The sequence below is a fragment of the Triplophysa dalaica genome, chromosome 1 (genome assembly GCF_015846415.1).
Source record: "Triplophysa dalaica isolate WHDGS20190420 chromosome 1, ASM1584641v1, whole genome shotgun sequence".
Taxonomy (NCBI): Eukaryota; Metazoa; Chordata; class Actinopteri; order Cypriniformes; family Nemacheilidae; genus Triplophysa; species Triplophysa dalaica.
The window spans coordinates 29,572,435-29,586,180 of NC_079542.1; the positions used below are offsets into that span (position 1 = coordinate 29,572,435).

The following is a 13,746-nucleotide window of genomic DNA, read 5'->3' on the forward strand; positions in this document are numbered from 1 at the left end:
TATCGGTATAATTTTAAATAAAATGATTAAATATAAGTACTGTAAGGATGTAAATAAACTTTAAATTTGCATTTCCTAAGAATTTTTTATATTTGTGATGAAGAAACAATGTAGAAAATATTCTGTGATTGTCCCCAAATTTCAACTGCATTTTTCTTCTGGCATTTATCATTTAAACATGTTTAAACAGGTATGTAAGAATCACGACATTTAGCTATAATGGCAAGCCCAAGTTTATACTGTACTTGTTCCTGTTGTGCGCACAATCTACAAATCTTTCAATGTGTATGTGTCTGCGTGTTTTGTACCGAGCTGAGCTGCTGGACACTGAAGACGAGGCGCTGTGATGTAACAGCCTCAGACTCGGCCCTTCCCTCTCCTCGCAGTCCTCCATATCCACATCACTCCTGGAACGTGGAACAGTTTCTGACCCTGTTCCACCTCCTCGTCGCCGCCCCTCCCCCTGAGCTTTTAATGACTCACTACGAGCCAAACGCACCGATGTGGTTAAACTGAGAATAGAAAAACACATATAAATGTATGCTTATTTATGTGCGGGTTATAGACTGACTCAACCTGTAAATTAAAAAAGTGCTTAAAGGGATACATTCACCCCAAACTGAAAATTATATCATTTACTCATCTTCGAGTTCTTTGTTCTGATGAACACAGAAAAAGATATTTGGAAGAATGCTTATAACCAGACAGATCTTTCCCCCATTCAAATAAATACAATGGTTGTTAAAAGTGCCCCAGAACTGTTTGCTGTCCTAGATTCTTCAAAATGTCTTCTTGTGTGGTCAACAGAACCAAAAAAATATAAATACATTTTTCCTACAATGGGGGTCAATGGGGGCAAGATCTGTTTGGTTAAAAGTATTCTTCCAAATATCTTTCTCTGTGTTCATCAAAACAAAGATTTGGAACAACTCGAGGTGAGTAAATGATAACAGAATTTTCAGTTTTGGGTGAAGTATCCCTTTCATGTTTAGAAAGACAAAAAGAAATGCCAACCAGTTATACAACCGACACGAAAATGCGAGAATGTTTTGCCCATGCTACATTTAAATGCTGTTGTCCAAGCAATGTCGTCATAGTATTTATTAAAGCGAAAAAGCAAAAAAATCCAAACTAGCATCACTGCCGACTTGGTCTTGAAAACAGTGTGGCAAAGTAGAAAAAGTGGAATAAAACTTTTGTCTGACTACCACAATGAAATGTCAAAAAGTTTCTGCATGCAGACATTTTCACAACATGAAAAAAAAACTTCTTATGCATTTTGGCTGTTTGTTTGCAAACGTTATGGGGGCTGAAACTATTAGGCTGAAACTATTAGTCGACATTGTCGACAATAAAAAATTGTCAACAAATATTCTTGTTGTCGAGTAGTCGTTTGATTACGTGACTTAATTTAAGGGCCTGCAATATCACAATTTGACCGCTACGGCACTGTAGCGCTAGAGTGCAATGCAGCCTTCCCGAATGCTATCGCAGTAGAAGAAGACACACAGCGAGAATTATGGCGGAGTACAAACGAATGTGAACAAGTAAAGTGTGGGAAAGCTTTACCAAATTGAAAACAAAAAATGCGGTTGTGTGCAAGGCGGAACTTGCCTTTCACGGCAGCACAACCTGCATACTGGAGCATTTAAAAAGGAAACATCCTGGAGCAGGAGAGATGTGACGGTTCTTCATCTAGAGCTAACTAACTAACTAAGCGGTAAATATTTTTATGAGAGAATGCAATAATTATAGTAATGATAATAACAAAAATCATATAATTACAGTAATGTTATTACTTGTTTTGCAAAGTATAAAGCTTTGGAGCTTAGGAGTCAAGCCTGTTTTGATTATTATAAAACTATTAGGTATTACATGAGAGGAAAATGATTATAAGAGAGGGACGTTAAGCGATAGGAGTCTTATTTTTTTATATTTTCTTCTGTTACTTGCTAATTTTCATTTACTCTTTCACCGCCATTGACGAGTTATCTCATCATTTAAAATAAACGGTTCCCAGCCAAAGACGAGTTATTACGGCAATCAGTGTTTGAAATGTTATACAGCAGGTGGCGCTGTTACACACCTTTGGAAAAGTACAGAATCCCAGAACCTAGAACGTATATTTATTATCGGTTTTTAATGATTGTTCTGAGTGTAATCTGGGCAGAATCTTTAACAAAAAAACTTTAATTTTCTCAGCTGTTTAATCAAAGTGATGCATTTTTTAAGAAACCTACCTACATCTACGGAGTGATAAAAAAAGAATAAATTAAGATGGAAGAATACTGTTTCCTTTGTTTAAAAGCAGAGACTGTTCTTTCATTGGACATATTCTTTGTCCATATATTCTTTACAGAATATATGAGCCTTTAAGATTATGTGAAAATGTTCAAAAACGCTGGCGTAGGCTGGCAACTTTTTTTAAAAAGGCTGGCGGGGATAGAGTTAAACTGAACTGTTTTCATATAAATGCTGCTTAATGCTTCTGTCAAGAGATTTGTTTACATTCCAAAAAAAATGTGGTCTGTAATGTACTTAATGTGTTATTTATTTATTTTTATTTGTATTTAAAAGTTTGTAGAGAATATTTGTGTGAATCGAGTTGGACAGAATCAGCAAACTTAAAGAGAGTAACCAGTTGGTTTAAGTTCATTAAAACAAATTTAAAAGCTGAATTGATTTTATTCATTATGTAATTTATGTATAATTCAATGTTTTGACTAGTTGCAAAAGCTGAATAATCATTAAAAATGACCGATTACAGGGCTCTAGAGTGCGACTAATTTGGTCGCACATGCGACCTTATTTTTCAATGGTGCGACTTAAAATTATCAGAGGTCGCACCGGTGCGATCAGCCATTCGGGGGAAAAAAGTATCCGCAACTCTGAAAGTCTTCCTGTGATTCAATAACAGACACACGTTAGACCCATATCGTGGTCTAAACCAATCATTGATAGTGAGGGGCGGACCCCCCTCTGATTGGCTGTGGTCCAGATATTCCTGCACGTGAGTGTACCAGAGGTCTCGTTAACTGAAAATTCTCTGTCATTGACGGATTTTTCACCCGTGACGGAAAAATCTGATGGCCGTCCGTTCTTTTTGTCGGATTACAATGAGGGCAATTTGTAAATCCCCATTTCCCTTCAGCGTGATATGCTCGAAAAGCAACCTGCGTGTTTTCACCTGTTATTGTTACTGACTTGACATACGCGTCGGATGTCGCGCTGGGACGCGGGAAAGACAGTTCACCTATCCAAGTAAACCACATAACATGAAGAATGAAGGAGTATTAATGCACATTTCCCGCCAGTCCTGTGTAAACTATGTCACGAAAAGTTTTTTATACAATGTTTTCGTGAGTTGACGGAGCTCCCAGTCTGCAGCACCAGGAGTTATCACCGCTCCGCTCCTCACGCGAGCCGGACCGCGATCGCAAAACATACAAGAGATGATCAAAAGTCTAGATAAACACAAGATAAACAACGTAAAACTTGCTTCACTGCTTATTATTTGTTGTCCGTAATGTTTGCTAATTTCCTTGTGTAGTGAGAATGTCAGAGCTCTCGTTCTTTAAATGTGCGATGCACCATTTTCATTACTTTCGTTTTATTCAAACGGTTTTGTACAGTATTTTTATAGACTTCAACACTAGGATTTTTTTAAATAAATTGTTAATAGAGTAAGTCTCTCACCACTGGAAAGTGACTTTTTCTTGTGATACGGGACTGTTGTGCTTTTAATTTCATCATTGACCTTTAAACACGATTTACTCCAAATTCCGTTCCTAAAAATCACAGCGCTTCAGTCGACATCAGCCATAACTTTTGTTAAATACACAAGATATGAGCAAAATAAAAAGTGATTTGGAAAGGGCTTGAATATGGTATCAAAAACTGTAACGGCTTTATTGGGCATTCGGTTGTATCACAATACAACAAGTTCCGGGACGCCAGTACAGCGTGATGACGTCACGAACATACAAATTAGCACCTAGCACCACCTTGAACCATAGTGATGGGTAATGACAGATTATGACGGAGTTTTTACGAGCATGTTAGTCAAAATGACGGACAAAAAAAAACACTAGCGCAACCTCTGGTGTGTACGTTTGAAAATGCGTGTGCTGCAGTGAGACAGAGAGGTGAGGAGACTAATGCTGTTAGTTAAACAGAGTGAATGTAGAAGGGGATGATAAGAGAAGATGAAAATAACAATTCACAACTTTTTCGTAAATTATGTTAATTTAAGGCCTGATCCGTCCAAAAATCATAAGCAATGCTCCGACACAGAGCCTTCAAGCATTGGTCCATTTATCTTTAGATCTTTTAAGTTTAAATTTCACTTCACTGAAGCACTTTAAGCACCAACACTTTTTCAGTAAATTACCTTTCTTGTAAATTTGTGCTTCAAATAAAGAACTTAATGTTGAACAGTGCTCCCCCGTGACCCGAGGTAGTTCGGATAAGCGGCAGAAAATGGATGGATGGATGTTGAACAGTTTGTAAGATAAACATTTACAAGTAAATTTTGCCCATATGGACATTAAACAAAAGTGAACTGGTCAAAGCAGGTAAATGTTAAATGCGATGCGGTCTAAAATTTGGGTGCACCTAACTTTTGTGCTGGTGCACCCAAGAAAAAAAGTAAGGCGCACCAGTGCAACCAGTGCAAAAAGTTAGTCTAGAGCCCTGGATTAGTCATTGAAATAATAGATGATTAGTCTAATAATCGGTCTAATAACCGCTAGATTAATCGACTATCAAAGTAATCGTTTGTTGTAGCCCTACTGAAAATGCAAACTTCATAAAAAGGGTGTCTAAGTTCAAGTTTGTGAAAGAGACATTGTTATTGTGTTTGGTCTAGTAAACGAAAATACTTGTTCAGTTTATTGGCTTGCACAAGTATACACAAAACAACAAAAGCGGCATGAACTCTGCGTTTGCGTTTTAACTGCAAATATTCTGAATATTATAAGAGTTGCAAACAAAGATATGGTGGAAGCTTATAAGCAATTAGTTGCTATTACTCAAAAAACAACATTTGTACAGGAAAATGCCACACGGCAACCAATAAAAGTAAAAGTAGCAGAACATACAGTGACATAACACTGTGGATGGCAACCCTTGGCTTACTACTGTTGACAGAGTTTGGTTCTCTGTGAAAGCTAATTGTGGAGCCCTGACCTAAAATATATACTTCTAGGTTCAAATTGATTCAATGCATTTGAACCTTAAAGCTTCTCCATGTCATAGTAAAAAGCACATACCTTTCCATGCTGTCCTCCCCAAAGCTGCTGGAAGATAACGTCTGCCCGTCACTTTCTCCGTCTTCAACAGTGTCTGAATGACTCTCGAACTGCTGGATGATGTTTTGAACGTTGCCTGGACGAACTACAAGAGATGGAATTTGTAAACCAAACTTTCCAAAGCTAACATAATACACACTGATTTAAGAGCCCATAAAATTACTTTACATACACATTGGATATGTCTTTGCTGTCTCCTCGAAACTCAAAGACATTGACAAATAACTACTACAATATAATTATGGATTTCATAGGCCACACACTTAATTAAAAAGGTGGAAATGACAGGGATGTGTACCTTCGGAGGGGGACAACGGAACATGGAATGCTGAAGAAATAATATGAACAAAAGTATGAGATAAAAACAATATTTCAGATAAAATAAACAATATTTTGAACTAAAATGTCAAAAAGAAATATGATAAATATGGATGTTTTTTTTAAAAAAGAGATAAAACAACATTTGGCCCAACAGTGAGGTCTAAAAACAACTGTGTATTTACTCGACTGAGATGTATTCCTGGGCTTCCCTATGTACTTCAATATAGGATTCCTTTTCTTATCTTCTCCATCCTTCTCCCTTTTTGCGCTGCTCAGCTGTGAGGAGGTAGAAAATGAGATTGTGTCAAAGAAACAGAAAAACACCACTGTCACTGTAGACTGGAAAATATTCCAGAATATACCGAACACATATACAGTATGAGCACACATAATGTACCTCACTTAATATAATTATCACACATCAGTAATAATGTGCATCACCTCAAAAGTACTGATCTCGATTTAAAGTGCTATATTTTTGCAAAGAAAATCTTCAAAGTATAGAAAATAACTTTTAATACTTGGCAAAAAGTTCAAATTCATTGAATCTCTTCAAGTGAACAGAATAAGAACTACAATCTTCATTCAATAAATACAGTAAAGGCTATACAAATGTAATGACATCCATACAACATAAGTGAAAGAATCACTTTTTAATGTATTATTGCAGATGATTATCAGGTGCACTTAGTATTACAATTGCATTTATTATGACCTTGAAGGGACCTAACCAGACAAACAATATGATCTTTTCTGACCTTTTTAGTTTTGGGAAAGAATGGAAGCCACTTCTCCTTCTCCGAGATCAAGCCGGGAAACACTTTAGAGTCTCTAAGCTTAATACCCGAGTGTCTTAGATACAAGTGAACAGCAGATGCTAGCGGAGAACTGAGAGAGAGAGGGAGTTTGAGAAAGTAACTCAACTAATTAGGGTTAGAGTTCAAATTAAAAATAAATAAACCATATAAATATTCTTATATAACGCAATACAGTATGTTGTTAAAGGGACAGTTCGCCCAAAAATGAAAATTCTATCATTTACATAACCTGTATGAATTTATTTTGTTCTGCTGAACACAGAGGAAGACATTTGGAATAATGTCAGTAACCAAATGATGACAGATTTTTTGGGTGAACTGTCCCTTAATAAAGACAAAGCTCACTACCTTCTCTCTTCTTCATGTTTTGACCTGTGAAGATATAAAACAAATTAACAATACACACACATGTAAAGTTAGTCACAATGTCAAAAACAGCATTTATGCATCTTACGCTTAATTGTTGTCAAATGTTGTGAGGGTCCTGTAACATGTCTTTAAGGGACACCTCATGCTGTGTGTACAGATGTCATGTGACGTATTGCACTGCAACAGTCTAGGTCATGTGAGCAGGTCCACACGCTGGGGTGTGTCCCTCAAGACCGGACCTTTGTAACTCTTTATAGACCATTTTTGTATTGTATTTCCTTATTAACTGAACTGTTGCAAGTTGCTCACAGATTAGACACTATTGTTAAGGTGTGAGCGCGTTTATAATCGTTGCTGTTTGTAAATGAACTATTTACGATGACAATATTTACAAGTCGATGCAGTAATGTAGTAATAATATCTGAGTAATGATGTTATCCGAGGGATTTCTGAGTAAAACAAGACATTCAACAAGAAAAAAATGCAGGACGGGACATTATTTCATCATTAGAGAAAAACTTATATGAGAACAGGGGAGGAAGGGGTTAAAAAAATTAAATGGCTAGATATCAGCCAAAATCAAATGAAATGAAAATAGGAAAGCAAGTTATTACATTAAAAAAAACATGGACATAAACTGTTCAAAACAAGACCAGGAATGTGTAATATAATGACTCGTGTTTGTATTTCATGCTGACTTTATCCATAAAAAAATACAAATGCAGTTTTTTTTAATAAACTGTTGATTAAAGAAACTTCAAAACTTACAAGATTTCCCACAGCCCAACAACCTGTTTCTCCACCACCTGTCTCTCTTTCACAGGGTCTCCATCTAACTGCTGCAGGTCAGTCTCTCCAAACAGAGATCCCAAACCCATCATCTGCTTATTCCTGCAAAACACGTGTTACATATCTTTTTAATTTACAACACATACCTCCAAACAAAAATTAAGCCAGGATAAGGAGACTTGATAAAAAGTTTGTAAGGCTAGTAAATCAAGAGAACATTCATATATTTAATTCAAAACCATTACTGTACAATGGTCATTTTCCAGTGAGAGGAATCACCATCTCAATCTAACAGCCAGTGCAATAAAATGATATTTATTTACACATTAAGAACTGTCTCTGTAACGTTGTTGAGTATACATTTTACCCTATAGATGGCACTAATGGGTGCTACAACAAAAATGAAAGTAAAATGTCCTGTTGCGCTCAAGTTAGATGTGCGGGCAATTGTGGATCAGACGCTGACAATATTGCATTATTTTACTGTACTCTTCACTTTTATAGTTAAATTTTATTCATGTTTTACCCTGAATGATTTTTCAACATATTACCAGTAGTGTCTGATTTAAACTGATGGATAGATAAAATATATATTTAAAATAATGCTTTTTGATAGCCAACAGTATAATGCCTACAAGCAATGACTTTTTCCTAAATATAATATTGCTTCCAAAATTGAAATTTGGAAAATTTGTAGCCATATTAGAGGGGGTAAAAATTACATTAGAAGTATTCCAGCATCATAGTTTTATTGTTACACAAGAGATCAGTATATCTGTTAGTATATCTGTTAATTTGAGCAATCCTTGATGCATTTTACGCCAAAGGTGAAGACAGGGCATTTTTGTGTCATTTTTACAAAACTTGCATACATGTAACTCCAGAACCTTAATGTCCTTTTAGATTATTGGATTTGTCCAGCTTGACTTTTAGGCGCTACATTTTTAAAGCCCTATAAGGCTCAGTCTTCGAGATAAGGGGATCGAAAAATGGTTTCATGAGAAAACTGTTCAAATGCATACATTTTCTGTCATCAAAAAACAAATGTGGGTCATTATTCAAATGTCTGGTACGTCATTTCTTTTAAAGAGGAATGTCTGAAGAACAAATAATGTTGAAACTAGAAATGTATCTTTTTCTATCAAAACAACTGCACTAAACATAACCATTACAGCGTCCTTTTGGCACGGAGTTACTGTTAACAATAATTGGGTTGAGTTACATTAACTCGCTCTGAATAGTTTATTTTTATATTATATATTTTGAGATATAGGGAATTTGTATTAATTGTTGTTAATTATGTCCCCAGCACAGACGATGCAAGGAATTGCTCCGTTTATAATACTTTAAAATGAACCACGTTTTTGAGAGCCTAAACATGCTTTGAAAACTCATGAAACTTTGAATACATGTCAAAGGTGGTGAACATTTACATCTGATGAGGGTATCAGAATAAAGTGTGGTAAAATGGGCCTATAGTGCCACCTACTACATTTTAATAAAGCAGTATTAGTGCTGTCTGGGCCAGTGGTGGTTGGCAACACACAAATATAACATAGAATGTGATACACATCACTCATTAGTATGTCCTGGCCACTTAAATAATATGGAAAATTGTATATTTCAAGATTGAGGTGATATTGATGAATATAACCCATAGCAGTGGATAATGTTAGATCTAGTATTCCTGGTTGTGCTTCACATTTTGAAAGCGGGGAAAGTTCAAAAAATTACACAGGCAAATCTTGGTTTATCAAATACACTTTTGAAAAGAGACCTACCACACTGCCCTAACAGGCTTGAAACTTTGATATATTCTCATAGTTGTTTGAAATATGCTATGAATATGATACTGTATATTCAAATTAATATCAGCCTTAAAATATCACTTTCTGAACGCTTCCATCTGTATTTCTTACCTTAATGATTCCAACAACATCGTGTCTCGTATCTGTACTGGTATTTTTGTTATGTGAACTCTGTTATCCATTTTTAAAAGTTATGACTTAGTTATCGTTTATCGTTATAGTGTGAACTCCAATTAAAGCTTGGTACATATATCTCCCAGTTTACTATTACAACAATTGAAAAGCTGTTTTTCATTTACATTTATGCCTTTGGCAGACACTTTTATCCTAAGCGACTTACATTGATTGCATTATATTATTCATTTGTTTCTAACTATATGCAATCCCCTGGGATCAAACACATGACCTTGGCATTGCTAGTGCCATGCTCTAACCACTGACCCCCAGGAAAGCATCTAATCACCAAAGCTCTACTACCCCAGCTTGTCAGGACTGGTTTGTTTTGTCGGATAAAATGGTGGTCAGCCAAGCGGGCACATAACTTCGGCGTTATGATTGGTCAGATCGCCTGTCAATCAAACTGCTTCTGAAGGTTCAAATTTTAGACCTGCCTGCAACTCCTCGTGTAATCACACCCCCAGGCATGTATGTCACTTTGTGGTTTGATTGTGGAGACTGCCCAAATGTATATGCAAGTAAGGTGGGCGGTCTTGTAAATCTCATAGTACCGTCGCCGGTAGAATGGAGTAACCGTTTAAAAGCTCAAATGAAAGAATATGAATTAAAATGGACAAGATGAAGTACCTGTAGTCTTGAAGCTGGTCTTGAATATCTGAGAACACCTGCTGTTGTAGTTCAGAAAGAGGCCCTCGAATGTCCTCCTGTGCATGAAGACGACTCTCTGGACAAAAACGTTTTTTTTTTATAAAACTTCATAACCTCACTTCTGGTCATGAGATTGTACAGTAAACATTATATGTAGATTGTACAGGGCTTTCAACACTATATGAAACCTTGGTTTTTGCTTATTGACGCCCCCAGTCATGAACTTTACATGGTGGCACATTGTGTAAAGAAATTGTAGATGAAATAAAGTATTCTGTTTACCCGCTGTTTAGAATGACACAGGGTTAACTTCATAAAAGCCCAATTTTGAACAACACAGTGCACACTTTAAAACATTGCAGAATCTCACCTATATCTGTAAGGAACTCCTCTCTCACTTTGATCTTCAGAGGCTGAAGAAAATTAAATGATGTCTGTTAGTTCAATGACATTCTCAGAGAGGTGGATCACAAATCTAGATCTTTAATAAAACACTTTAATTTTGATCCAGTAAAACAGAAGCTGTTTTAACAAATAAACAGATTAGCAACATTTTAAGACATCCAGAAAAGAAGTCTGCAAATTTTTTGGATTTGTATCTGTGGGATCTGGCATAAACATTAAACATGATTATGGATAGGAGATACTCACAGCATCATGGTCCAGGAAATGGGAGCAAATCTGAGGAGCGATGGAGCGGGCGTCTTTTGGGCTCGAACCCAGATATGCCTCCACAGACAAGTAAAACAGCTAGCAGGATCACAAACATAGAAACATGTTTATTTCCCCATTTATGCAACCACAGTAACATAAAGGGATATTTCCCAGGCAAAACAAAATCCCCCCATGTTTTACTCACCCTCAAGGCATCCTGAGTGAAAATGACTTTCTTCTTAGAGAATAATGCAAATAGACATCAACGATAATAGTGCTGTCAATATGGATATTTCTCTCTTAAACAAACACATTGATTCGCTTCAGAAGACCTTTGTTAAGACCACAGAGCCGTGTCGAACAGTTCTTTGATATATGGATGCACTTGCTGGAGCTTCAAAAAGTAGATGCCTGTTCACTCCCATTCTCGCGCTTGGACGTAAAATGATACGTGGTATTACAACTTTGACTGCATTATCCTTCAAGAAGAAAGTCATATTCAGTCAAGATGCACTGAAGGCGAGTGTAAAAAAGGGGTCATTTTGTTTTGCTTCAGAAATATCCCACTAAGTTTCACTTCAACTATAAGCACATTTTAAATAATAAGAGAGAAATTTCTGATCATTTCAAGTGTGTTTTAAATACAAATGGCTACATCGATGTCATTTCAGACTAGTTCAAAAATAAACCTGTGTGTATTTTCTTTTATTACTAGAAATCAGCATTACAATAAATAAAGACAGGTTTAGCCAGCGGGAAACTGCACAAATGAAAGAACAAATCTGCAGGTTCAGTCTCGCTTTCACTTCCCAGAAGCGGCTTTGGAGTCCGGTTATGATTTGAACCCAATAATGACAGTTGTAGCTGGTTTGACACAGAAATATAAATCCACTTAAGCTTTATTGTGACACATCAAGTCACTGTATCCACTTTTTCATGTTAAACTATATATAATCTCACACAAAATCTTTTTAAAATACACAGAGATAACAAAAAATGGTTAAAAAGCTACTAGCATTTACCAGTGGGTTGGGATCCAGAAGTTGATTAAAAACATATCTCATAAATACAGTCATGTGTGCCGGACGACTTTTCAGCAGCTCTATGTCCTGGAAAGGTCCATCAATCTTTTAAAGAAGGAGAGAAATAAAGATATATTTCAGTTTAGACACTAACCTAAATGTTAGTTCCCAGTATTCCCTTCTAAACACAGGTACTGCTCTACCTCATTTATCAGGTACTCATCATCATCCTCCTCTTCTTCCTCTGGTCCAATGATCTGGGTCTTTCCTCCCTGTAATTTAGAAGACAATTGCAATCTGGACTCCATTTATTGATAAAGCAAGTCATGAAAGAAATGTCCATCTCACCGTGTCAGTGGTGTTTGTGTTGGACTGGCTTTGGTGCAGGGGATGCCGGAGAAAGGTGGAAGGGGAGGAGAAGGGACTCTCACTTGCCTAATCAGAGGAAGGGCAACAATTGGGCACATGCGCTTGTTTTATTAACCTAAGACTTGCAACAAGCTCTACTCCAGCTACACAAACTCATCACATTTATAAACAGGAAAGAAAATGGGTTAAACGTGTGGCCTTTTAAACATTTTAGAGTTACCTCAACATCTCCTTCACTGGAGTCCATTGATAAACGGCCTGTTCAGGAAACAGTTTGCGCAACAATGAGCGCAACCAAATCAATAAAATGATGGTTAATTAATGGTAATGAATCACTTTTATCAGAGCATTAAAATGAGCTTTGTCAAGGCCAGACCTTAATGTTTATTATTAAACTAGTAGTAATCACCCACTGACCTTCACCAGCCATAAGATAACTGGCAATAACCTCTGATCGCGTTCCATCCTGAAACAAAGACCGTAATTTATAAGAGACGCTACAAACAGGAAATTCTGAATGCAAAAGTATGCACTGAAATGTAAGAAATATGATACCACATCTCGCTGAATCTTCACTCTGACTTGATTCGCTCTTCGTTTGGCACTTCCTATTCGCTCCTCTAGGGAAGGGGAGGGGTAACGAGACTGCTCCTCCAACAGGTTCTGCAAAAGTCATGTGTGGAATTGGCCCCATTTCAATCTTTATTGAGAAACTTCCTTATCATTTGTCTACATAAGCCACAAGAAACAGAGCCGTTTTTCTGACTCAGAACACAGAATAGTTAAGCTGATACCTGTAGTTCTGCCTCCTCTTGCTCCAACATCTTTCTGAGGATTTCTGTAGCATGTTTTTGCACCTCAGGATCCTATAAACGAAATACAATAATAATTTAAAATGACAATCGTGTTGGAAGATTTTGAAGATGTTTGCAGTTCAACACATTGGAATATTTGGACCTGCTCCATCTTAAAACAATGGTGGATAGGCCTACCTGTAATGGTTTGGGTCCTGTGATTCTTTGGGTTGGGGTGCTGCTTCCTGTAGGTGTCGTTGGGGGGAGTGGGGAAGACACAGCTTCACCTACCAATGCGGTCTTGTGATTGGGCAATAGGTCAGTAGAAAGGGGTTGAAGGGGGACAGACGTAGCAGAAGGTGGGGAGCCCTGCAGAGTCAACGCCACATACGTCCCAGCTATCATGAAAAGAGAAGATTTATCTATTAGATGAATTGATCCACGCAACTTAACAAGAAGGTGTCTAACTACGATACTCACATTTGATAATTTTTACTACTTCCTGATGAGACATGGATGAAACCAACGAGCCATTGACCTGAGAGGCAAAAACATAATAAGGAAGAGATGGTTACACTTCTGGAAGAAAGTAAATTTTTTTGTTTAAACAAAAGTTTTTTCCTCAATCATTCAATCATTACCAAACTACTAAACTGGTTTCCCAATCT

At 36.8% G+C, this 13,746-nt stretch overlaps 2 protein-coding genes across 8 annotated transcripts in view; one reads left to right on the top strand and one right to left on the bottom strand.

Annotated features, from left to right (window-relative positions):
• LOC130408433 (GTPase IMAP family member 7-like) overlaps positions 1-13,746 on the top strand; it is a 124,447-nt gene that overhangs the window by 87,841 nt on the left and 22,860 nt on the right. The window lies entirely within an intron of this gene.
• The window catches only part of arhgef11 (Rho guanine nucleotide exchange factor (GEF) 11), a 32,393-nt gene that overhangs the window by 9,247 nt on the left and 9,400 nt on the right, over positions 1-13,746 (bottom strand). For 5 of the 7 annotated variants that reach the window (XM_056731324.1, XM_056731239.1, XM_056731160.1 and 2 more), the window contains 19 exons: positions 13,559-13,616; positions 13,277-13,476; positions 13,079-13,150; positions 12,840-12,947; positions 12,702-12,750; positions 12,505-12,542; positions 12,264-12,350; positions 12,119-12,187; positions 11,916-12,020; positions 10,891-10,989; positions 10,610-10,652; positions 10,219-10,315; positions 7,586-7,708; positions 6,797-6,820; positions 6,389-6,518; positions 5,813-5,906; positions 5,608-5,637; positions 5,271-5,394; positions 309-512 (listed from right to left, as the gene is read on the bottom strand). In XM_056731324.1, the coding sequence (XP_056587302.1) occupies positions 309-512; positions 5,271-5,394; positions 5,608-5,637; positions 5,813-5,906; positions 6,389-6,518; positions 6,797-6,820; positions 7,586-7,708; positions 10,219-10,315; positions 10,610-10,652; positions 10,891-10,989; positions 11,916-12,020; positions 12,119-12,187; positions 12,264-12,350; positions 12,505-12,542; positions 12,702-12,750; positions 12,840-12,947; positions 13,079-13,150; positions 13,277-13,476; positions 13,559-13,616 (1,754 nt within the window). The remainder of the gene's footprint in view (positions 1-308; positions 513-5,270; positions 5,395-5,607; positions 5,638-5,812; positions 5,907-6,388; positions 6,519-6,796; positions 6,821-7,585; positions 7,709-10,218; positions 10,316-10,609; positions 10,653-10,890; positions 10,990-11,915; positions 12,021-12,118; positions 12,188-12,263; positions 12,351-12,504; positions 12,543-12,701; positions 12,751-12,839; positions 12,948-13,078; positions 13,151-13,276; positions 13,477-13,558; positions 13,617-13,746) is intronic. The other 2 variants (XM_056731402.1, XM_056731567.1) reach the window with 1 other exon arrangement.